The sequence below is a fragment of the Podarcis pityusensis genome, assembly GCF_964106645.2.
Source record: "Podarcis pityusensis genome assembly, chromosome: 8".
NCBI lineage: Eukaryota > Metazoa > Chordata > Lepidosauria > Squamata > Lacertidae > Podarcis > Podarcis pityusensis.
The window spans coordinates 78,783,686-78,808,483 of record NC_138033.1 but is presented as its reverse complement, the minus strand read 5'-3'; the positions used below and the strand labels follow the sequence as shown (position 1 = coordinate 78,808,483).

At 48.5% G+C, this 24,798-nt stretch overlaps 2 protein-coding genes across 2 annotated transcripts in view; one reads left to right on the top strand and one right to left on the bottom strand.

Annotated features, from left to right (window-relative positions):
- Positions 1 to 3,899, top strand: part of TMCO4 (transmembrane and coiled-coil domains 4) — a 41,711-nt gene extending 37,812 nt beyond the window's left edge. Inside the window, exon 14 of the mRNA XM_081018035.1 lies at positions 1,637 to 3,899. Within this exon, the coding sequence (XP_080874161.1) occupies positions 1,637 to 2,065 (429 nt within the window). The 3' untranslated portion in view covers positions 2,066 to 3,899. The remainder of the gene's footprint in view (positions 1 to 1,636) is intronic.
- Positions 3,900 to 5,937: 2,038 nt separating this feature from the next.
- HTR6 (5-hydroxytryptamine receptor 6) lies at positions 5,938 to 24,798 on the bottom strand. The gene is made up of 3 exons (XM_081017987.1): positions 22,299 to 24,798; positions 7,903 to 8,061; positions 5,938 to 7,425 (listed from the first exon to the last, which is right to left on the bottom strand). Exons 1-3 carry the CDS (start codon positions 23,028 to 23,030, stop codon positions 7,015 to 7,017), a joined length of 1,302 nt encoding a protein of 433 aa, XP_080874113.1. The 5' UTR covers positions 23,031 to 24,798; the 3' UTR covers positions 5,938 to 7,014.

Sequence of the window (24,798 nt, the reverse complement as noted above, 5' to 3'; positions counted from 1 at the left end):
GGGCCGCCCTTCCTACCTTCCGCTTCTCAAAATCCCCACCAACATCTGGAGTCTCCTTCCATTAAGCCCTCAACAGCCCCTTTTAATTAAAAGTTCTAACCTCTCCAAAACCGGGAAGAGAAAAAGACCGGTTGAGCCATATGGCTGCAGATTGCCTCGTAAAAAATGTGGATTAAAAATACGACAGCGGGCTGTTCGTGCCAAGTTCTAAGTGGCTTCAAATGTCAAAGTGTTCCTGACAAAACCTCAGCGGCGTAGGCAGATAGGTCCGTTGTCAGAGGCTATTAGACACTGTAGCCTCCATTTCCATGAACAGTAGACCTTCAAATAGTAGGCAGGGCTGATAATGGAGACAATGGGAGTCTCCTCCATCCTTTCTACTCCTATGCACCTGACCCTCAGCACTAAAGCTTTGTTCCTAACTGGTGGCGTTGTTTGGGGAAGGGTTGTGGCTCGGTGGCAGAGCACCTACTTCACAAGCAGAAGGTCCCAGGTTCAAAATCTCCACCGGCAGCATCTCCGGGTAGGGCTGGGGAAAGACTCCTTTCCTGAAACCCCCAAGAGCTGCTGCCAGTTAGTGCCGGCAGTACTGAGCTAGATCACGAACAGAAGCCAACCTCATGGGAACTAGAGACCTTGCTTCATTTTTAAGGAAAGGGCCGTAGCTCAGTGACGCAGCACCTGCTTGGTACGCAGAAGGTACCTTACCTCTCTCGCCCTGACCTAGCCACCGTGATCCACGCAACGGTCACCTCCAGGCTGGATTATTGTAACTCGCTCTACATGGGGCTGCCCTTGAGACTCACCCAGAAACTCCAGCGGGTGCAGAATGCCGTGGCGAGACTCCTTACGGGGTTCTTGCTGCGAGATCACATTCACCTGGTGCTATACCAGCTGCACTGGCTCCCGGTGGAGTACAGGATCAGGTTTAAGGAGCTGGTTTTAACCTTCAAAGCCCTATACGGCCTAGGACCCTCGTACCTACGGGACTGCCTCTCCTGCTATGTCCCACGGAGGAACTTACGGTCTTCAAACAAAAACATCTTGAAGGTCCCAGGCCACAGAGAGGTTAGGCTGGCCTCAACCAGAGCCAGGGCTTTTTCAGCTGTGGCTCCGATCTGGTGGAATGCTCTGTCATAAGACACTAGGGCCTTGCGGTACTTGACATCTTTCCGCAGGGCCTGCAGGACAGAGCTGTTCCACCAGGCCTTTGGCCAAGGCACAGTCTGACCCCCTCCTTCTGTAATAGAACTCTGGCCCAATGGTTGCCATTAATTTGATTTGAATTAATTTTATAATGAAATGATTTTAGAATGTTTTATCATTTTACTGTTGTTAGCCGCTCTGAGCCCGGCTTCAGCTGGGGAGGGCGGGATATAAATAAAAATTATTATTATTATTATTATTATTATTATTGCAGGGGGTTGGGCTAGATGACCCTTGAGGGACCCTTCCAGATCTAGGTTTCTCTGAATCCCCCTGGCATGTCTAGGTAGGGCTGGAAGAGTTATCTGCCTCAAACCCCAGAGAGCCCTTTCTGCTGGTCATTGTGGACTACACTCAGCTAGAGGAACCAACAGGTCAGACTCAGTCCTGGGCGTCTTCCCATGTCCCTAAACTCTGTGGTTCTTTCCAGGTGAGCGGCCATCTGGACTACATGAAGCAGATGGACACGATCCTGAAAGCCGTGGGTGTCAAAACGAAGCATTGCCGCCTGGAAGAGGAGGGTAGCCTCGCCACTCTCTCCACTGAGCTTCAGGAGGACCCGGGGCCGGTACCATGTGACACTCAGGAAGAGCAATGCATCGTGGGAGAGGAAGGGCCCGGCGCTACCAATGAAGGCGACGTCAACGGTGATGACCACTGGGTGTGGGAGCCGGTTTCCAGCCACAGTTCGGGCCCAAATGACCTCCCGCCGCCAGCAGAGGCAGTTTCTGGACAGGGTGAAATCTCTAGTGCCGCAAGGGACCAGGACGCAGCTGGGCTAGAAGAGCCTTTTCCCACCAGCTCATCACATTCCCAAGAACTTTCCAGCTCCGCAAGCGCCCCTCTGACTTTCAGATAACATATGAGGCGCCGCAGCATGATGGTTATTGTAGTGTTTGCACTGAGTCTTCCCATCAGCCCTTTGCTGAAGTTTCCAAAGAACACTAAAGACTTGCCTTTGCAGGAGCAGACCAAAGATCAGTCTGCTAGGATTCTCTGTTCCGCAGCAGTCGTCCGGCCCTGAGAACACCAGCCGCAGAGCGTGATGGAAGTAATCCGTCCACGGTTGTTGTTTTCCATGGTGTTTGGTAACTGGGATGGGTGGGTGAGGAGCTGTCCTGCCCCCTGAGGATGGAAGCTTTCCACCTTTACTTGACAATGGCAAACAGTTCTCAATTTCTGCTCATCCTTCCAGTGCCCATCGCCGTGCCTTACAGTAACTCACATTCCATAACCGCATTTGTATGAGGACGCTTGTCCCTTTTGCCAATCCAGAACTCTCCTGAGGGGATGGGCCGTTGCACAGTGACTGAGGAGCCTGACATTAAGAGCTGCTTGACAGTGGAACCGACTCCCTTCGGAGGTTGTGGACTCTCCTTCATTGGAGATTTTAAAGCAAGAGTTTGGTCGACCATGTCTCATGGATGCTTCAGTTGAGATTCCTGCATTGCAGGAAGTTAGGGTCCCTTCCAACTCTATTCCATGACATCTCCAGGTTAGTGGTGGGAATGTCCCCTGCCTAAAACCCTGGAGAGCCACTGCTGGTCAGTGTTGATAATACTGAACTAGATGGACGCAGTGATATAAGGCAGCTCCCTAGGTTCATAGACCATCCCCTTTATTCACAACCTTGCACTGTTTTTAGAGAAAGAGCCGTAGCTCAGTGGCAAAGTGCCTGAAGAAAGTCCCAGGTTCAATCTAGGACACTGGAGACGTAGCAAGCTTCATAGGAAAGAAGAAAATAAATATACCTCTTTTATTTATAACTGCACAGGTTGAAAGGACAAGGGGTTGGATGGGGAGAGGGACAAAAGTTGTGATTTCTTCACCCCAACCCACCCCGGACATCCGCTCGCACAAACCACATCCATTTTTTCCCCGTAAGTACCGTATTATTTGCTCTATAAGACTCACTTTTTCCCTCCTAAAAAGTAAGGGGAAATGTGTGTGCATCTTATGGAGTGAATGCAGGCTGTGCAGCTATTCCAGAAGCCAGAACAGCAAGAGGGATTGCTGCTTTCGCTGCACAGCAATCCCTCTTGCTGTTCTGGCTTCTGAGATTCAGAATATTTTTTTTCTTGTTTTCCTCCTCCAAAAACTAGGTGCGTCTTATGGTCTGGTGCATCTTATAGAGTGAAAAATACGGTAAGTTCTGTGCAAGTCCTCTAAGGAAACTCCTGATGTGATGTGCCCCGTTTCCCTGCTTGAGGCGAAATGGAAAGTGTCGCCTTGCCACCGCCACCGAAACATCCCTTACCTAGGTTGCGTGGTGGCGGCACGAAGCAGCAGAGGCGGCGATGGCGGGTTCCAGTGAGATCGTGTCATCTTGCTGGAAATTGGCACCATTTCTCTGCCATTTCAAGGTGTTGCCTTGGGGCTTCCACTGCCCAGGGCAGCTGCTTCACCCGGCCTTTTGCAGGGGCTGGCCCTGCGTATCCGTCAGGCTTCACACGACCCTTCAAGCTGTGGGTATCCTTGCTCAGGAAGAATGAGCAACACCCCCCCCCCCCACCGAGGGGCACGGTTTGAAGGCACAGAATTTAGCCAGCTTGCAGAGGAAGCTAGGCAGGTCTCGGTCGGGTTGGGGGTCTGAAAGATACGGGGTGGCATTATGTTACTGGGAAATGCTCCCCTGCTGCCACATGTAAGAAAGGTGAAGGTGTCAGTATAATAAATAACAATTTTAAACAGTGGCTCTGAGTTAGACGAATTAACGTCTTGAATCATTTTACACTCTTGGAAGAAAAGGCTGCAGTGGAATGAACCCGAGATTACCGTATTTTTTGCACCATAACACTCACTTTTTTCCTCCTAGAAAGTAAGGGGAAATGTCTGTGCGTGTTATGGAGCGAATGCGTATGGATGGCGGGGGGGATCTGCTGCAGTGGTGAGCAGAGGATCCATGGTTCCCCTTCCTTCCCTCCTCCGTGGCTCGCTTTGAAACAGCAAAGCGGGAGAAGAGCCGCTGAGTGGGGAGGAGAGAGGGACAGAGAGCCTGCTTGCTTTAAAGGAGCAAAGCGGGAGAGGAGAGGAGCCGCTTACATGAGTGTAAGTGGCTCCTGTCCAGTTGGCTCCTTTAAAGCAAGCAGGCTCTCTGTCCCTCTCTCCTCCCCACTCAGCTTGCTAAATAGCAGCAAAGTTTTTCAGCTCGCTAAGCCGGGGATGAGCGGGGAGGAGGGAGAAAAGCAGAGCCTGCTTGCTTTAAAGGAGCAAAGTGGGAGAGGAGAGGAGCCTTCTCCCCTTATACCCCTCTTCTTCATTATTAGCAGCATCCTTCTCCACACACCCCACACGTGCTTCTTGTCCCTTGAGTGCTTTTCCTTCCCTCCCCACTTAAAATGTGGTTACAAAGCACGGATCCACATGGATCCTCAGGATTTTTGCACTGGGTCACCCCAAATTCACCATCAGATCACATAGCACGTCCATGGCTACATCTTGCACCAAAAAATCACGCACCCACTGTTGCCTGGGGCCGCAGTGGTGCAAAAACGTGGTTACAAAGCATGGATCCTCAGGATTTTTGCATTGAGCTACTCCAAACTCACTGTCAGATCACATGTCTGTGGCCACAGCATGAACCACAAAAATCATACATCCACTGTTTCGTTTAGAATTTATTTTTCTTGTTTTCCTCCTCTAAAAACTATGTGCGTGTTATGGTCTGGTGCGTGTTATAGAGCGAAAAATACGGTATATCCCCATGCGTCACGGGGTCTCGCACCCTAGCTAGAGTGTCAATCAAAAGCCAGTTCTCCCTGCGCATGAAAGATCCAGCCTGGCCATTAGGCCTTGTTTCATTTCATGAGAAAGCTGTCATCCAAACAGGCCTCTTGCTGTTTTTAAAACCTCTTTACTGGGTGTTGTTGAAAGGGATTCTGGGTCCCATCGGCCCAGGATAGAAGGAGGGTTGGTCCCTGTTCTGCTTTGTGAATCGCGAGAAACAGGTGGCCTACCAGGCAACAGAAAATGACTGCATCTGCTTCCTGCATTCTTAAGTGGACCGGACCCCCAGGTTATATGGCCAGTTTCACATGTGCAGAAGGCGAGAATTTGTACATAGGTGCAATCTAAATCGGGATGCAGTCTCTCCTGGGGAGCAGGAGGAGGTAAAATCAGACTCACTGGTGCAGCCAGAAGCAATCTCTCGAGTCTTTCCACGCTGCAGCCAGATTTGCCACATACACAAACTGTAGGTGAATCTGTGTGGCTCCATACAAAGACGGCTTAAACCTTTATACAGCATACTCCTCAAATCGATAGAAAGTGCCAGAAGACAAGTAAGACCAAGCAAATCAATTTGGGGAGAAACACAGCTCCTTGGAGGCCCTTTTACAGAAATTAAGGCGGTCTTTTCTTAGCAGGATCTAGGCGTTCCTTCTTTTAAAACACAGAACACACACCTCTCACTCTGCTGTTTCTGAAAATTGATAGAGATATGCAAACTGAAGGAGATAAGGTTAGCAAACCACATCATGGGGAAGCAGGGAGGAGAGAGAGAGAGAGAGAGAGAGAGAGAGAGAGAGAAGCAAGCAAGCAAGCAATTTCAGATTCCCTGCAAGGAACTCCCAAGCTATATCACCTATACAAGAACTGACACTGGTTTCTTAAGAGGGTGCAGACATAGACTGGCCTCCCTCACACCTGGCTTTAAAAATAAATAAATAAATAAATAAATAAATAAATAAATAAATAAATAAATAATAAAGTCTAGTTATTTTTCAAATCAAGAATAAAGAACCCTGGGATCAACTTATGTGTCAAAAGAGGAGCATATATGTTGTTCTGCCAAGAAAGATTTCCAGTTCACGTACACAACGATATAAATCCTTGAACAGGGATTGTCAATTTCATTTTGTCTCAGTTTCCCCATCTGACGTTTGATTTGCTCCATTTCTGCATATGTTGGTGGGTTTTTTTTAAAGTCTGCATGAAGATTAGTACATATTTTTCCTATAAAAATTGCATGTCACCTATAGAAAAGGTTTTGAATGCAGTTTTTTCCTAATGGATGCTTCCTTGCAAGCAGCCTCCCCTAACGGAATGCCATTCCTGTATGCTTTAGCTAAGCATACACGGTTTTTTGCATGCGCTTCACGCTAATGCCTGCACACTCGTGCGCCCGATCTTTGGTTGGAGAGAAACTACGCTTCAAAAATCCGGAGAGACGCAAGTTTGGAAAGAGCACTGCATTTCAGTTTGCATGTTTGTTTGAGAAGCCCATCTCTGGTAGGTCTGCATGAAAATACGGCTGAAAAAGAAGCATCTCCCGTTCCTGCCGCCTTTATATCCTCCTCCCTGAAAAAGCGCCATCTCTCGACGGTTCCCTCATTATTCTGCCATGCTTCTGCTTAGCTGTTGTGCCTCGCACAGAGTCGAGAGCATCAGACCGTTTGCCACTGTGGCTCAACACCATGGCTGCCTGCAGCAGATTCTTCTTCCTAGAGCTCTGAAGAACAACAGCCTCCTGGATCAAGCCAGAGGACCATCTAGTCCAGCTTCCTCTTCTCATGGCAGCCAACCACCATGAAAAACCAGCAAGTTGGATCTGAGCACAAGAGCACACTCTCCCCTCCGGTGGCTTCCAGCAACTGCTTTTCAGAACCATCATTGCCTCCAACCGTGGAGGCGGAAAACAGCCACTGTGGCTCATAACCATCGGCTGCCTTACCCTCCTTCACAAATTGGTTCAATCCTCTTTTAAAGCCAGCCACGTCATTGGCCACACCTCCCTCCTATTGAGCAAGTTCCATAGTTGAACCACACAAGGTCCTTTGTGAATGTCTAGGGCAGCTGGGACAGGCCGTCTCAGTCCATGGGGGTGTTCAGATGGTGGATACGGAGCTCCTGCTCCGTGGCTTGCTCCAGGTTGAAAAGCGTCACCGAATCGGCCCCTGTGGCTGGGAGGGACCCCAGGCGCTGACCGCAGTCGTCATGGACTTGGGTGACGGAGTCGGCCGAGTCCGTGTCCCCCGGGAGCGCCAGAACGTTCTTGAGGGACGTGCCGGGCCGGGGGCCGCTGTTTGAGTTCCTCATGGAGAGCGAGATGGGGCTGGGGCGGCGGTCCCAAGCCCCCCGGCAGCAGGGCAGGTACTTTGCCATGGCCCTCTTGAAGTCCCGCATGAAGAGCGGGTAGATGATTGGGTTCATGGTGCTGTTGCAATAGCCCAGCCAGGTTAGGGTGTCAAAGAAGTCCTCCGACACGCACTTGCAGACTGCCTGGAGGGAAGGAAGAACACGCAGGGTTAATGTTACAGGAACTTCCTTTTCTTTTCCTGCAAAACATCGCCAGGCATAAAGTGCAGTCTCCCAAGAGCAAATTCCCTTGCAGGTGTTAAGTCTTGCATGCAGTCATCTGCAAGGCATCGAAACAGCCTTTTTGGATAACCTTTTGCATTCCGCATACATCTCCCACCCACGGGGTGTACGTCAATCTAAAGCGCTAAGGGAATTTCTCCATTGTGGTCACTGTGGCTGAGACAGAAGGGAGATAACTGTACTATTGTTAACGAAACGATAAAAATCGAGACCATACTGAGTCAAACCCACTTCTTTTTTTGTAGATTGTCCTAGCCCAACACACTAATCACTACACCACACTAAATCATAGAGCTGAATACAAGCCCATGGAAAGCGATTCCACCACCAGACATGGTTCTATAGAGCTGAGCCGATTTCCTGGACCCCAGGACTTACCTGGGCCACGTTACAGACGAAAAAGGGGAGCCAGGCCACGAAAAACATCCCCAAAAGGACGCCCAAAGTTAGGCTGGCCTTCAGGGCTCTCTTGCTGTGCTTGTTGGCGAATCTTCGGGTGTCGCTCATGGCAGCCGATTGGCTGTGAACTCTGTGGACCTATGAAGGGAAAAGGCAAGGTGGCGCATGAGGGAGAGAGAGGCACACATGCACAAATGTGCTCCTCGTTCCTGATCAGATTAGAAGCACGGCTCCACTGCTCAAAAGCTATATTTGAGTCGACAGTGTGATGCAGCATCAAAAAAGGCTAATGCAATCCTAGGTTGCCTAGTGCAGTGTTTCCCAACCTTGGGCCTCCAGCTGTTTTTGAACTACAATTCCCATCATCCCTGACCACTGGTCTTGCTAGCTAGGGATGATGGGAGTTGTAGTCCAAAAACAGCTGGAGGCCCAAGGTTGGGAAACACTGGCCTAGTGGTACCAGTTCTGGGTACAGTCAAACCTTGGTTCCCGAATGGCTCCGTTTTGAAACGTTTCGGCTCCCGAACGCCCAAAACCCGAAAGTAAATGCTCCAGTTTTCGAACGTTTTTTGGAAGCCGAACGTCCGACGCTGCTTCTGCTTGAGTGCAGGAAGCTCCTGTAACCAATCGGAAGCCGCGCCTCGGTTGTCGAATGTTTCAGCAGCTGAACGGAACGGATTATGTTCAACAACCGAGGTTTGACTGTACCACAATTTAAGAAGGATACAGTATTGACAAGCTGGAATGTGTGTCGAGGAGGGTGGCCAAGATGATAAAGGGTCTGGAAACCATGCCTTGTGAGGAATGGTTGAGGGAAGTGGGTATGTTTAGTCAAGAGAAGAGGAGACTGAGAGGTGATTTGATGGTCTTACTTCGCCAAACCTTTATCGGGCATTACAGATATAAAAGTAAAGGGACCCCTGACCATTAGGTCCAGTCGCAGACGACTCTGGGGTTGCGGCGCTCATCTCGCATTATTGGCTGAGGGAGCCGGCGTACAGCTTCCGGGTCATGTGGCCAGCCTGACTAAGCCGCTTCTGGCGAACCAGAGCAGCGCACGGAAACGCCGTTTACCTTCCCGCCGGAGCGGTACCTATTTATCTACTTGCACTTTGACCTGCTTTCGAACTGCTAGGTTTGCAGGAGCAGGGAGCGAGCAACGGGAGCTCACTCCGTCGTGTCAATTCAAACCACCGACCTTCTGATGGGCAAGTCCTAGGCTCTGTGGTTTAACCCACAGCGCCACCCGTGTCCCTTATTACAGATATAGGCCATCATAAAACATCCATATATATGAATACAGATATAGGCCATCATAAAACATCCATATATAAAAATTTAAAATATATACAGATAAACAGCCATGTAAAAATATGTAAGAAGGAGGATTTTCATTGGAGTCTCTTCCCACTAAGCAGTGCTATTTGATAGTCATCTGTCAAGGATTCTTGAGCAGTGATTCCTGCATTGTTGGGGTATAGACTAGTAGATGACTCTTTGGGTCCCTTCCAACTGTACAATTCCATTGTTCCTTCTACCCTCAATAGAAAGGAATCCAGGCTCATGAAATCTAATTAATCCATCATACCTTTCAGCTCAGCCGTACGGTACAAGATTTTTGCTATTGATTACAGAGGCTTCTTAATTAGATTTCTTTCTCTTTTTCCAAGCCTTGAATATTTCAGTTGGCAAATCATAGGCTCTCTCTTTCTCCCAGCAGTCAATTGTTGTCACTGCATCATCTCTAAATTAAATAAACCCTGATTTGGGGGGGGGGGGGAGAGATCCAGCATGCAAAAACACCCCAAGGACTTGTTTCCTCCATATTATTTTGTTTTGCAAATTAACGTTTTTATTTTAGTGTGCCTAGAGGCACAATTTAGGGATGTGTTTCTTCATCTCCATGGTCCAGAACAATCATACTTTACTTCGTGAATACAGAATGTAATGAAAACACACACACACACCCTCTGTCATTGACAGGAGTCCAAGAAGTTGTCCACTCCCCTTTTTAATGCAACCAAGTTAGTGGTCGTCGCTGCCTCCTGCAGGTGTGAGTTCCATAGCTTAACTACATGCTTGTGTGGAGAAGTACTTTCTTTTATCTTGTTGCTATTGCACTCTGGGAGTCTGCTTGTAAGAGGAAATCGAAATTGTTTGTTGCAGAGGAGACCCTTTCCCCTGTTTCCCCAGTCTGTTCCTGAGGCCTCAGTAAAGCCATTAAGCCTTGGGTCTTGCTTGTTCCTTAGTGTCTCCTCTGAGCTTGAGTCCACATCACAATGCAGCCAGTCATGCACTAGGTGGGTGTTGCCAGGGGATGGCTGAGGTTTATACAAATCAGACCATTTCCCTGTTTCCCCAGTCTGTTCCCGAGGCCTCAGTAAAGCCATTAAGCCTCGGGTCGTGCTTGAACCCAAATTGACTTCACTCTCAATCTTGTGGCTGTGTCTAAATGCAGGCAAGTTGGAAGGGATATTCTCAGTCTAGCATAGGGAACCATCAAGTACAAAATCCTGTGGAAGAAATACTGTGCAGCTGGTATGGGTCAGCTTTTCACAACTGGTGGTTTATGACATGTATATCCTGCCTTTCTCTCAAGGTAAGGTCCATATTTCTCCTCCCTGTCTTCTCCTCACAAGAATCTGGTGAGGCCAGTTAGGCTGAAAGTGAGTGACTAGCCCAAGGTCATCCAGGGAGTCTCCTGGCTGAGTGCGGCTTTTAACCCTGCTTTCCCCGGTCCAAGTCTACCATGACACACTGTCTCTCCTAGAATCTTGGCGCGGTGGCCGTGCATTCCATGTCACCAAGGGTTGTTGCCCAGCAACGAAGTGTGTGGCCGTTTGAGTGGAGGTTCTGGCATCCTCAGTGTGTAGAGCCTTGCAGAGGTTTGCTGTAGTGACCCTTGCTTCGTCGGTATAGAATATGGCATCTGGAAAACTCCTGGCAGTAAGTGAATGTTGGCATTTCCTGTGGACTTAGCTCTAGAACATAGCATACTGGTCCTGTTATGTACGTTCCTTAGTGTCTCCTGCTCTGAGCTTGAGTCCGCATCACAAGACAGGCCAGGAACCTCAAACCTGCATTGTGATTCACTGCCTGGCGCAAAGCAGCCAGTCATACACTAGGTGGGTGTTGCAAATGATGTGCAAAGGTTTTTTTTCATTTCTGGAAGGAGTTCCAAGAGCTGGGTTCCAATTTTCCCAGGGCAGAATCTGCATATGGGAAGAGGTTTACTTATGAAGAGGCATGAGCTTTAGTTGCTAAACAAACCAACGAAAGCTTGATTAGTGGGGATTCAGTTTTCCTCTGTGAGAGCATGTTTATAATCTGAGAACTAAGGGCAGCAGCACCATTTAGGATTATAACTGTTGGGGGTTTATTTTTTTGCTGCTGTCACCTTAAAGGTATCGTTTCCTTCCACCATGGGGTGGTAGCCTTCCAGTGGCTTAAATTATAGGGATCTCTGACTTCACCATCTGAACTAGACTCTTAGAGGTTTGAGTAAGATGCAGGGTATTTTAAAAGCTTTGTTAAAGGGAGATCATTAACCATCTCAAAACCCTTTAACAGGCTGAGGCTAAAAGGATTTGCCAGTCAACCTGTTGATGGTGCAGTGGCCACTGTCCGTGGTGCTGAAATGCTTCCATTGCTATCAAGAAGAGACCAACCAAGAGTTTCCTCGTGGTCTTGAGGACTAGACTAGTGAATGATGGCAGGCAGAGGTGAAGGACCCATCTCCCTTTTCTCTTTCCCTGTCCTGGGAAGCAGAGGAGAAGTGAAGTCCCTCTTTTATCCCTGCAGCAAAGATGTTGTCTATTGCTATCAGTGACCTATAACAGCATTCGCAAACAGAGAATCGTAGAATTGTAGAGTTAGGTCTTCTAGTCCAGTCTGCTGCAGTGCAGGGATATCAACTAAAGCATCCATGACAGATAGCCATCCAACCTCTGCTTAAAAACCTCCAAGGAAAAAGCTCTTGTGGGAGTCTGTTCCACGGTCGTACAGCTTCGACCCTCAGAAAGATCTTCATGATGTTTAGTCAGAATCTCCTTACTTGTAACTGGAATCCATTGGTTCAGGTCTTACCCTCCAGAGCAAGGGGAAACAAGATTGCTCCCTCCTCCACATGACAACCCTCCAATCACCTCTCAGTCTTCTCTTTTCCAGGCAAACATACTCAGCTCCCTCAACTGTTCCTCATCAGGCTTATTTCCAGGCTCTTGATAATCTTGGTCACTCTCTTCTGTCCACATTCCAGCACTAGGGCTGTCTTCCTCTATTGGTGCTCCTCCAGATGTTGCTGAACTACAGTTCTCATCATCCATGACTGTTGCCCATGGTGTCTGGGGCTGATGGGAACTGGAGTCGATAACAGTATCTGGAAGAGCAACGGTCGCCCATTGGTGAACTAAACCATCATTTGCTTTTGCTGCTCCCACCTACCTCCACCTGCCTTCGACTTCATGTAGGTGTGGGCAACCTGTGAGCCTCCAGGTGTTGTGGGTTTGCGGTCCTCATCATCCCTGGCCATTGGTCATCCCTGGCTGGGGCTGATGGAAGCTGGAATCCAACATTAGGTTGACTTGGACCCTTTGAGCTAACCACCAGCAAGAGAGTGTCGCATTGAAGCAATTTAACGGGATGGATTAAAACAACTCCGATCGTAGTTTTCAACACTCGCTGTCCTTTCCTGCACAATTCTCCTGGTTCTTTCAATTATTCCAAATGGAAGGGTTGATGATGGCTTTGTAAGTTTGATGACGGCTTTGTAAGTTGCAAAACATCATTGTGACCCTTTTAGCTTGTGTTTGTTTGCAATAAATGGGGTGGGCAATTATGGGGTGTTGGAGTTGAGATTAGCTACTTATTGAGGAACATAGCAATTAGGTTGTTTACCAAAGGTGCCGAGTCAATTACTTAAATGAAGGGGGGCGGAATTGTGCTAATTATGGCAATGCAGTAAAAGCTGCAGGTATCCGGCTAGTATTGACCACTGTCCAAAAGGGAAATAATTCAAGGCGTTCCCTCCTCATCCCCTATGGATAAATTGGAACACCAGATTCCAGATCCCCCTGCTTCTTTCTCTTAAAAGCATTTCTAAGCCGAGAACCTGTCTGGCCCTGACATGGCGAGTTTTTGAAGTTTCCGCCTCCAAAACATTTAAAGGTAATTAGGCCTGTCATTCTCCTGTAGGGCACAAGGGGTCAATAGATGAGGTTGCTGGTGAATGAAAGCTGTCTGCAGCCTGTTGCCTCTTATTTTTGAGGGGAGGGAAGGAAAGCTATCAGGAGAAGGAACTTAAAGGAAAATGGGGAAGATAAAAGAAAGCTGAGAAGCTAGGTTCTGCACCTGTAAGGACCAGAACCTTGACATGTGTTTTATTATTTCAAGCCAGCATTCTTGGGAAGCTGGATCCTTGCTCCCAGAGCTGGATCTTGCACATCTGCTGAACTGCAGCACACACAGAGAAGGAGGGAGTGAGAGAGAGAGAGACAGCCCTGGGAACAGCTCCATTTCCCCTTAACAAGCACGCTAGTGACTAAATGGTCTTGGCAAATTAAATCTCGCTTGCCTAGAACATTAGTCATTTGTCAGAGGGTGGCATTAGAAAAGTGTGGCGCCTGGGAGGCTGCTTTTCATCTTACTGATACATCTGATCCCCACCCTCCTCAAATGCCGGGAGAAAGATTATGTTATTCATCACAGGGTTTGCCAATCTTCACCTCCCCCCCCCCAAAAAAAATATGCCTTGCTGACATGTCCGATTTCCCACTAGTTTGAGTGCTTATTGAACTTGGCAATGGGGTTAATTAAATCTTCCCAACATGGCAAGCATGAGCAGAGCAGGATACTGGAGGTCTGGAGCTGGCTGGGCTGAGCTGGCTAGCAAGTTTTACTTATTTACATCCTTGTGAAGATTAATTTCCAGAAAGGTGCGGATTAATCTGGGCATTCTCCCCTGCCCCCTTTCAAATGCAGGGCTCCCTCCCAAATGGGCATTGTGGTTTTTTTCAACCAGAGCATTGCAGCTTTAAAGGTAAAGGTAAAGGGGCCCCTGACCATTAGGTCCAGTCGTGACCGACTCTGGGGTTGCGGCGCTCATCTCGCTTTATTGGCCGAGGGAGCCGGCGTACAGCTTCCGGGTCATGTGGCCAGCATGGCTAAGCCGCTTCTGGCAAACCAGAGCAGCGCACGGAAACGCCATTTACCTTCCCGCCGGAGCGGTACCTATTTATCTACTTGCACTTTGACGTGCTTTCGAACTGCTAGGTGGGCAGGAGCAGGGACCGAGCAACAGGAGCTCACCCCGTCACGAGGATTCGAACCGCCGACCTTCTGATCGGCAAGTCCTAGGCTCTGTGGTTTAACTCATAGCGCCACCCGCGTCCCATTGCAGCTTTAGCATGCCACAATTAAAGAAATCACCAGACTGTGCACTTCAGTGCTGTCCAACTAACACCAAGTCTCTTTCAGCATAGCATAAGAGGCAACCTCTTGCCTGTGGATGTTTTCAACCATCGTTGGTTTTTAGAGGGTTTTGATCTATTCTGAAATGTTTTGATTTGTGCATCTTATTCTACCTGCCTGGGCTTCTTAGGGAGGAAGGGCAAGTATAAATACAACAAACAAATAAATAAGTAACACGTTCAATGGTTCAGACTCCGCCGCAGATGTGATGCTTTCTGATAGGAGCAGCTGCCATGTTCACCTGCGAGCCATTAAGTCTGGAATTGCTTGGTGTGTCTCTGCATGTTGCATTGTTCATTGTCCCTCGAATTTATTTCCTGCCCATCAGCTGAATCTACTTAAGGGCAGTATAAACGAAAGCAGAGTTCTGTTGGATCAGTCCAGCATCCTGCGCTCATGACAGACAATCGCACGCCCTAATGAAAAGTTGTTCTAAAATCTTTTTAAGGTTGCATTTTAATTGTTTGATTGTAATTGTCGCAACTGACCCTGGGACCTTAAGATGAAAGGCAGGCGATGTATCATAACTATAATTAATATTAATATTAATATTCCGCCTCTTCCCCCAGAAGGCAGCTTACACACAAATCGAACCGACACAGATAAAATGCAAAAAGCTGAAACGTAATAAAAAGCGATCGTTAAAAAGTACCGTATTTTTCGCCCTATAGGACGCACTTTCCCCCCTCCAAAAATGAAGGGGAAATGTGTGTGCGTCCTATGGGGCGAATGCAGGCTTTCGCTGAAGCTTGGAGAGCGAGAGGGGTCGGTGCGCACCAACCCCTCTCGCTCTCCAGGCTTCGGGCAGCTCTCCGCAACCCTTGGGAGACCGGCGCGACTTCCCACCGGGCTCCCTAGGCTTGCGGATAGCAGCCGGTTCTGGGAGCTGGGGTCGGGGGAAGCTCGGGCTTCCCCCGCCCCAGCTCCATGCCTGGGGGGGAAATAATTTTTTTTCTTTATTTCCCCCCCCCAAAAAAAACTAGGTGCGCCCTATGGGGCGAAAAATACGGTAATTGAATTCTAATCGAACTAAAACAATGTAAAAAGCGAATTTTAAAATACAGGTGATAAAGACAGAACAGCATTATTAAAAGTCCTTTTGGAATAAAACCATCTTCATCTGCTGGCAGAAGGACAGCAATTATTACTTAAAAATATTTTTTCTAATAAAATAAAATAATGGATCATGTCAAAAGCCCATCTAATCCAGCACCCTGTCCCCACAGAGGCCAACAATATGCCCCAATGATAAGCCCCAGAGAGGTGGGCTGCCTCTGACCCTGGAGGTTCCGTTCAGAAATCATGAGGACTAGTAACCTTTGGGCTTCATTCCTGCCTCCTCCTTTTGTGTCATCTCCATTTTATAAAAGGCACGTGCTGTGCACAGCCGTTGCCCTTGGTAAACAGGGACAGTTGGAGCGTAGGAAACGAGCTTTTGGAGTCACTGCTCCATGTCCCTTGCCTGCTCTCTTTCTTCCCTGTGCAGCGGCTGCTTGCTGCCCACTCACACATGGCACCGGGTTGCGGAGGGGACCGGAGTAGCTTCTCCCTGCTCCCCGCCCCACTTTACATGATGAGCAGCAGCTCCTCAATATTCTCCGACAATGAGCCTGACAGATTTCCTCCTCCTCCACTGTTTTCATTTCGGAGGCTTCAGCTATCTTCTTCAGGAGAGAACAAAAGAGTCAGAGACAAAGAGAGTGTGAGAAAAGGGTGAGATTTCTCTCCCCAAACTCCTTACGGGGTCCTCCCTGCGAGATCACATTCACCCTGTGCTATACCAGCTGCACTGGCTCCCGGTAGGGTACAGGATCAGGTTTAAGGTGCTGGTTTTAACCTTTAAAGCACTATACGGCCTAGGACCCTCGTACCTACGGGACCGCCTCTCCTGGTATGTCCCACAGAGGAACTTACGATCTTCAAACAAAAACATCTTGGAGGTCCCAGACCACAGAGAGGTTAGGTTGGCCTCAACCAGAGCCAGGGCTTTTTCGGCTGTGGCTCCAATCTGGTGGAACGCTCCATCACAAGAGACTAGGGCCCTGCGGGACTTGACATCTTTCCACAGGTCCTGCAAGACAGAGCTGTTCCACAAAGCCTTTGGCCAGGGCACAGCCTGACTCCCTCCTTTGGCAATCTTCACAGAACTCTAGCCCAATGGTTGCCATCAATTTGATTTGAATTAATTTTATAATGAAATGATTTTAGAATGTTGTATTATTTTATTGTTGTTAGCCGCCCTGAGCCTGGCTTCGGCTGGGGAGGGCAGGATATAAATATATTATTATTATTATTATTATTATTATTATTATTAAACAAAACAGAAATGTGCATTCCTCGATTCGCTTGCAGAGCATCCCAAGTTGAATCCCTGGCATCTGCAGGTAGGACTTGAACAGACTCCTGTCTGAAACCCAGGAGAGATCCTGGCAGTCAGTGGAGGCAGTGCTGACCTAGGTGGACCAGGTGTCCTGACTCAGAATAAAGCAACTTCCTGTGTTTCCTATCTGCTTATATAAATATATAAGGAGGAATTACTGTGCGTCATGTAAAGGGCAAGCAAAATGATCAGGGGGTGAAGCGACTCCCCTATGAAGACAGTGGAACGCACGTCCTCGGAAAGTGGTGGACTCGCTTTCCTTGGAGGTTTTTAAGCAGAGGTTGGCTGGCCATCTGTCGTGGATGCTTTAGCTGAGATTCCGGCATTGCAAGGGGTTGGACTAGATGATCCTCAGGGTCCGTTCCAACTCTACGATTCTACAAAAAGTTGCAGTGTTTGGGACTTTTCAGTTTAGAGGAAAGGCGAGTGAGAGCCTGCATGGTAGACCTTTATAAAATTCCACATGACATGGAGAAAGTGGGTGGAGAACAGTTCTTCTGCCTTGTAACACTGCAAACTGGTGGAAGCTGAATGTTGGATGATTCAGGAAGGATTTTTAAAAGCCCTTTTTCACCCAGCGCAGTGTTAGCCTGTGGAACTCTCTCCCACAGGAGGCAGTGATGGCCACAAACCTAGTAAAGGTAAAGGGACCCCTGACCATTAGGTCCAGTTGTGGCCGACTCTGGGGTTGTGGCGCTCATCTCGCTTTACTGGCCGAGGGAGCCGGCGTACAGCTTCTGGGTCATGTGGCCAGCAGGACTAAGCCGCTTCTGGCGAACCAGAGCAGCGCACGGAAACGCCGTTTACCATCCCGCCAGAGCGGTACCTAATTATCCATTTGCACTTTGACGTGCTTTCGAACTGCTAGGTGGGCAGGAGCAGGGACCGAGCAACGGGAGCTCACCCCGTCTCGGGGATTCGAACCGCCGACCTTCTGATCGGCAAGTCCTAGGCTCTGTGGTTTAACCCACAGCGCCACCCGCGTCCCTGTGATGGCCACAAACCTAGACGGCTTTAAAAGAGGATTGGGCAGATTCTCAACTGCTAGGAACTGGTGAACACAATCATTTGCAGTTTCTTTCTGTTCCTCAATTTTCTGCACTGACATTCAGCCTGCCTCATTACTGCATCACTTCAGTTCTTCATTTTTAATTCCATCTGGTGTCCATTTCTCTTGATCTAGACATTTTCTGTGTGTGCAAACAATTCCCCCAAACATCACCCTTTGGGATGAGGGTAAGTCATTTGCAGAAGAATATGCACAACTTTACCGCTGGCAGACACATTTCTGATTGGAGAATGGCATTGCCGAATTTGGAGGTGTCTGATGTTCAAAGGTTCTCAGCTGGGTTTCCTTTTGCGCGCCCATTTCAAGAAGTGTGGAGTAATTGATTGACCAATTGATTGATTGATTGATTCATGCATGCATTCCTAGACTGCCTTTCTGCCAAGGCCCTCTAGTCTGTTGACAATTTTAAAACATTAAAAGAAAATAATAAGCTGGGGAGGTTCTCATTCAAAGGCCACGCCTGTAATCTTGCTCCTCCATGGTCTCAGTGTTGCTCCTTGTAGACCTCAACAGGGAGGAGGAAGATGGGATTAAAAACTGTCATGAGTTTGTAAAGAGAAAGAGGGAACATTTTATCACATGTGGTGGGAATGTAAAAAGGTGAAATGCTTCTGGGAGATGATATATAATGAGTTGAAAAAAATGTTGAAATATACATTCATAAAGAAACCAGAAGCATTTTTACTGGGCATTGTGGGGAGTGATATAAATAGAAAGGAATGTAAGCTCTCTTTAGATGCAATAACAGCAGCAAGAATATTACTGGCCCAAAAATGGAAGCAAGAAGAATTACCGATGATTGAAGAATGGAGGATGAAGTTAATGGACTATGCAGAATTAGATAAACTAACAGGAAGGATTCGAAACCGGCGGGACCAGAAATTCACGGAAGACTGGAGTTAATTTACGGATTATTTGAAAAGTAATTGTGCAGAACAGACGACGTTTGTAGGGTTGCAAGACGTTTTGTGAGGAGTATTATTAGAAATATTGCAAAAATGGACAAGGGGGAGGATGATTTGATAAGAGATGTAAAGGCAATATAAAGTTTAGAAACGCATAAGAAGTGATTAAAACGGTGGATCATCAGAGGTGCTGATGGAAGTCTAAAAAGATTGTATAAGTGATAAGTTTTGTGGTACATTTTATAATTTATATGTTAAAATTAATAAAAAATACTATTAAAAAAACTGTCATGAGTTGGCTCTGCCGTTCATTAGCTCTGCCTCAGCCAATCATTGGCTCTGGTTCCACCTCCTGTGGGGCTCCTTGCCTTCTTCCCCACCAGCCCCAATGGGCACCAACAGCCAATGGATGCTTCAGGAATTGCATCTGAACTGCAGATCCTACACTGAACCAGGGGTTGGTCTAGGTGTCCTCTGAGTTCCTTAGCAGCAGATGTGGGATTCTAAGCTTGGGGAAGTGTCTCTACCACCACCAGCGACAAATAAACCCCTCACAAAAGCCTGATTTTTGAGAGAAGCTTTGTTGTAAAACCGTTCCAAAGTTAGTCGAAGAACACTTCATTCTCTCTATAATGAGATTGTCTCTTCCCCACAAAAGCCACCCAAAAGCAGCGGCGGGGAGAGAAAAGGAGGAGGAGGCAGATGAAAGGAATTGGCCTTATCTGGGGAAAACACAGCACCCGACTGCGAGCAGGAAACTGAGCCATTAACTAGCAAGTCACACCAGATTTGCAGTGTTATCACCTGTCTTCTGACAGGACTTCCGAAGAAGAAGCCCGGCTGATTCCAAACACCGCCGCTGCCAAAAAGAGAAAGTTCTGGTTAATCTTGCTCTTAAACTGGTTCCAGGTTCCTGCATATATTGGCAGATTCCTGAGCAGGAAGATAGTTTCCTTGCAGGAGATATCACACAAAGCACCAAGCCGGTCCTATCATTAAGTGGTTTGGGGTGGCTGCCTCAGGTGGCAAATACAGTGGTGCCTCGCAAGACGAAATTAATCCATTCCGCGAGTCTCTTCGTCTTGCGGTTTTTTCGTCTTGCGAAGCACGGCTATTAGCGGCTTAGCGGCTATTAACGGCTTAGCGGCTATTAACGGCTTAGCGGCTTAGCAGCTTTAAGAAAAAGGAAACAAACTCGCAAGAACTCGCAAGACGTTTCGTCTTGCGAAGCAAGCCCATAGGGAAATTCGTCTTGCGGAACGACTAAAAAAACGCAAAACCCTTTCGTCTAGCGAGTTTTTTGTCTTGCGAGGCATTCGTCTTGCGGGGCACCACTGTACTGGGGAGTGACGACTACAATTTATTCCCTGCTTTTACCCTCAGGTCCCAGGGCAGTTTACAACAATATTAATATTAACAATTGTAAACCACTTACAAGGCACGCGGGTGGCGCTGTGGGTTAAACCACAGAGCCTAGGACTTGCTGATCAGAAGGTCAGTGGTTCGAATCCCTGCGGCAGGGTGAGCTCCCGTTGCTCAGTCCCTGCTCCTGCCAACCTAGCAGTTCGAAAGCATGAAGTGCAAGTAGATAAATAGGTACCACTCCGGCGGGAAGGTAAACGGCTTTTCCGTGTGCTGCTCTGGTTCGCCGGAAGTGGCTTAGTCATGCTGGCCACATGACCCGGAAGCTGTACGCCGGCTCCCTCGGTCAATAAAGCGAGATGAGCGCCGCAACCCCAGAGTCAGCCATGACTGGACCTAGTGGTCAGGAGTCCCTTTACCTTTTTAAACCACTTACAGTGAGATGTTGGGAGGACAGAGGAACATAGGAAACGGCCTTCCACTGAGCCAGACCCTTGGTCCATCTAGCTCAGTACTGTCTACACTGACTGGCAGCAGCTCCTGGGGTTTCAGGTTTGCAGGGGCAACTCATACAGGGAGGCAACGGACAGACTCTTCTTAGGCCCAGCCCCCTTGAACGAACCAGTTATGCTGGTTGTCATGGTGTGATAGTGGCTGATTGGAAGGTGACAAAAACCGCAGACAATGAGCTGCTCATTTTGACGGGTCCATGGCAGGATGATTGATCACTCTCAGCACAGATAATACAATAAGGGGATTGGATGAATCTGTCTTGCTCTGGGCTGACTGGCCTAAGAAATTGCATTGCCTGAGGCAGTGAAGAAGACTACTGGGGGTGGGAGAGTGTCCCCCATGTCCACACCAGAGGACCAGGGGAGGCCTTGCAGCAATAGAGGGAAATGGCCTGGGGAAATTAAATTCAGTTGACATTTAAAGGAGAAGCTGTCTATTTCACACTTTGTTTTAAAATCTGCAAAATGGAACTCAGCCATCCATAATTATTCACACTTCTCTGAATTTTGCAACATGTTTCACCACCCAAGTAATGTTTAATATATATAAAAAATGCATCTATCACGTTAAAGCATGCACACAACATGCACCCATTTGTGAAAATAATAAGGAAAAGTGTGTTCTGCCAGGGAAGATCGCTCTGCAAAGAATGTGTCCGTTAGGGGAAAGTGCGTACAGTCATGAGTCTGTCGGGAGAGATTGCCCTGAAAAGCTGTGAACTTTCAGAAGAACTTTATTATTTTTTGCTACAAAGCGAACTTAAGATTGGGAAGTCAAGGAACAGAGAAAGACTGAAATGGGCAGGTTTGCTTATCGATAGTAGGTGCTTCCTTCCAGCATCTGTGGCTTCAGGTGACATGATAAAAGTTTATAAAACTACTCATGGCAGGAGCAGAGAAAAGTTTTCCTACTTCTCTCATTTGCACTAGAAGTTGCGGATATCCAATGAAGCTGAAGGTTGGCAGATTCAGGAGTGATAAAAAGAAAGGACTTCTTAACACAACACAGAGTTGACCTATGGAACTCCCTGCTACAGGAGGCAGTGATGGCCACCAACTTGGATTGCCCTAAAACAGAATTGGACAAATTCATGGAGGAGATGGCTGTCAGTGGATGGCTATCCACAGTCAGAGGCAGTAACACTTCTGGATTCTAGTTTCTGGAAACCACAGAGGGAGATAATACTCTTGTGTTCGAATCCTATTTGCGGGATGCTGAACTTGATGGGCCCTTGGCTTGGTCCAGCAAGCTCTTCTTAGGACTCTGGGAGGGGAGTCCTCTGACAGCACAGCTGTGTGACCTTCTCTTGAGTTTTATTCCCACCCCCACCCCGAAGTACAGTGGTACCTCTGGTTGCGAACAGGATCCGTTCCGGAGGCCCGTTCGCAACATGAAAAGAGCGCAACCGCAGCGGCGCGTCTGCGCATACGCAGGTTGCGATTCGCCGCTTCTGCGCATGATGTCATTTTGCGCTTCTGCGCATGCGCAAGCAGCGAAACCCGGAAGTAACCCTTTCCGGTACTTCTGGGTCGCCGCGGGACGTAACCTGAAAGAACGTAACATGAAGCGGACGTAACATGAGGTATGACTGTACAGACAACAGCTGGGCCTCGGAACAGGCCCAGAGCCCCGACGCCTGTCAGAAACCAGTTAGAAACATGGAGCAACATGGCCCTACCTGTTGAGTGGGTTCCTCGGCTGCGACGGACACGTTGTTGGTAAGAGAGGCCACCTGCAGCGCCTGCTTCCGAGCAGCGAGCAGGATGCGGCAGTAGGTGAAGAGGATGGCGACGGACGGGAGGAAGAAGGTCAGACACGAGGCGATGAGGGCGTAGGGCAGGCTGACCGCCACGCGGCACTGCCCCTCTTCTTCGGCCTGGAGGGTGGCGTTGAAGGGACGCAGGCCGAACTCCATCTTGTGCCAGCCCATCTCAATGGGCAGGAAGGAGACCAGGGCGGCTAAGGTCCAGGTGGCCAGGATGAGCAGCACAGCCCTGCAGGACGTCATCCTCAGCTTGTACCTGAGCGGGGAGATGATGAGCAGGTAGCGGTCGAGGCTGATGACACACAGGTTGAGGATGGAGGCGCTGGTGCACATCACGTCAAAGGCGAACCAGACGGAGCAGAAGGCGCCGTCCAGCACCCAGCGGCCGTAGTGCTGGTTCAGCAGCGCCGGCGGCATCACCACCGAGCCCACCATCAGGTCGGACATGAAGAGAGACACCAGGAAGTAGTTGGAGGTGTTCCGGAGTGCCCGCTGGGTGAAGATCAGCAGAATGAGGGAGACGTTGCCCAGCATGGTCAAGAGGACGATGAAGCCGAGGAAGGCAACTGTCCAAGCGCTACCGCTCGGCGCGGAATATTCCTCACCGGCCGCGCTGGCGTTGCTGCCCCCCAGCTCCCCTTCCATTGACAAGACAGGAGAGCGTGGCGGAAGGGGGGGTTGCGGCTCAGCCAAACGCCGGCGCTAGGTGATCATCACCGACAGCTTGCCGTTCGGAGGATGCAAACGGATTCGGTGCCCTTTTCGCTCTTTCCTTGCTTCTCTCCTCCTCCTCCTCTCTCCTTCCTCCCACTCTTTGCCGGGAGCCAGAGCTGCACAGCGTTCCTCCGCAAGGAGGGAGACCCCCATCAATCAGTCGGCAGCCTCCGAGCCATCAAGAGGCGAACCGGGAAAGTCGGTGGGGGGGGGGAGCAACAGAAGCCACAATCCTCCAAGTGCTCTCTGCCACCCCCACTTTTGCTCCCTGCAGATCTTCTCCTGGCGTGCGGAAGAAAACGAAAAGGAGGCACGCTCTCTCTTCTCCCCGCTGCCGTGAATGTGGCTGGCTGGCTGGCAGCACTGCCGATGCCTCTCCGCCGTTCCTGCATCTATCTCTCGCTCTCTCTCGCAAAAGCTCTGCTCCGTTGCTACAAAGGATGTGAATTTTCTCACCCCGAAGATTCAGCTGGGTGTGGGGAAGGAAGGAAGCACTGAGTGTGCAGCTGGTGTTTTCAAGAACCACATGCCAACTTGTGTGTGTGGCAGAGTTTATTTCCCTTCATGGGCAGCTAAGGCTCCAATCGCCCAGCGCAGCGTAGAAACAAATTCTGGGTTGTTGCTGTTGTTGTTGTTGTTTAAAAACAACAACACACACAATTGTTAACATTTTCCAAGCTCTTCAGAATCCTGGAGTCATTCCCTCGGAATATTTGTAGAAGCAGGGAACGTAACAGGAGTCTGCTGGATCAGGCCTATGGCCTACCCTGTCTGACATCCTGTTCTCAAAGTGGCCAACCAAAAATGGAAGGGTTCCCCCCCCCCGAAGGGTCATCTAGTCCAACCCCCTGCAATGCGGAAATCACAGCTGAAGAATCCATGGCAGATTTTAACAAAATACCAGAGGCATTTCTGTTAGGTTTAGATAGAGAAGATATTCCAAAAAAAGATGTAAATTTGTTTATGTATGCCACAACAGTTGCAAGGCTACTTCTGGCGCAGAATGGAAGCAGCAGGAAATTCCAACATTGGAAGAATGGCGGAGTAAGATGGTGGAATATGTGGAGTTAGCAAGGCTGACGGGGAAGATCCCGGAATCAGCGCGACGAACTGTTTCAAAAGGACTGGAGCACATTTGTATTATATATGAAAGAGCATTGTAAACATCTGAAAACATTTGTAGGTTTAAGTTGGAATGTTTTGTAATGTGAATATAAGAAACTGATTTACATAGAATGAGGTGAAGTACAAAAAGAAGATAGAAGGTTAAAAAGTGGTTATAGAAATGCTAAGAATCTAGTAAAGATATCTGGAAGTCAGAAAGAGGGAGGGAAGGAGGTCGTTGCTCAGTATGAGCAAGGTTTCAGGTTACAGAGCTATGTAATAGAATGTGATAATGATAAATATGGAAAACTTAATAAAAATTATTTTTTAAAAAAATTAAGAATCCCTGGCAGATGGCAGAAGGCTATCCCATCCTTCCCTCAGCTTCCCCCTGTCAAACAGCTCTTGCTCTCAGAAAGTTCTTCCTAATGTTTAGTTGGACTCTCCTTTCTTGCGGTTTGAATCCATTGGTGCCCTATTGGGTCTGAGCACAAGCTCATCCTTCCCCACTGCAGTTTCCCACAACGGATATTCAGAAGCATCCCTGCCTCTGACCGTGGAGGCAGAGCCTAGCCAATTTGTCTAGTGGTCACTG

Bases quoted from the DNA above. Each gene is read 5' to 3' on its own strand.
- HTR6 (XM_081017987.1), bottom strand. From the start codon at position 23,030: ATGGAAGGGGAGCTGGGGGGCAGCAACGCCAGCGCGGCCGGTGAGGAA. The intron at 8,062-22,298 runs GTAGGGCCATGT...TTCCCTTCATAG, and splicing joins CCGAGGAACCCACTCAACAG to GTCCACAGAGTTCACAGCCA. The intron at 7,426-7,902 runs GTAAGTCCTGGG...CCTTCCCTCCAG, and splicing joins TCGTCTGTAACGTGGCCCAG to GCAGTCTGCAAGTGCGTGTC.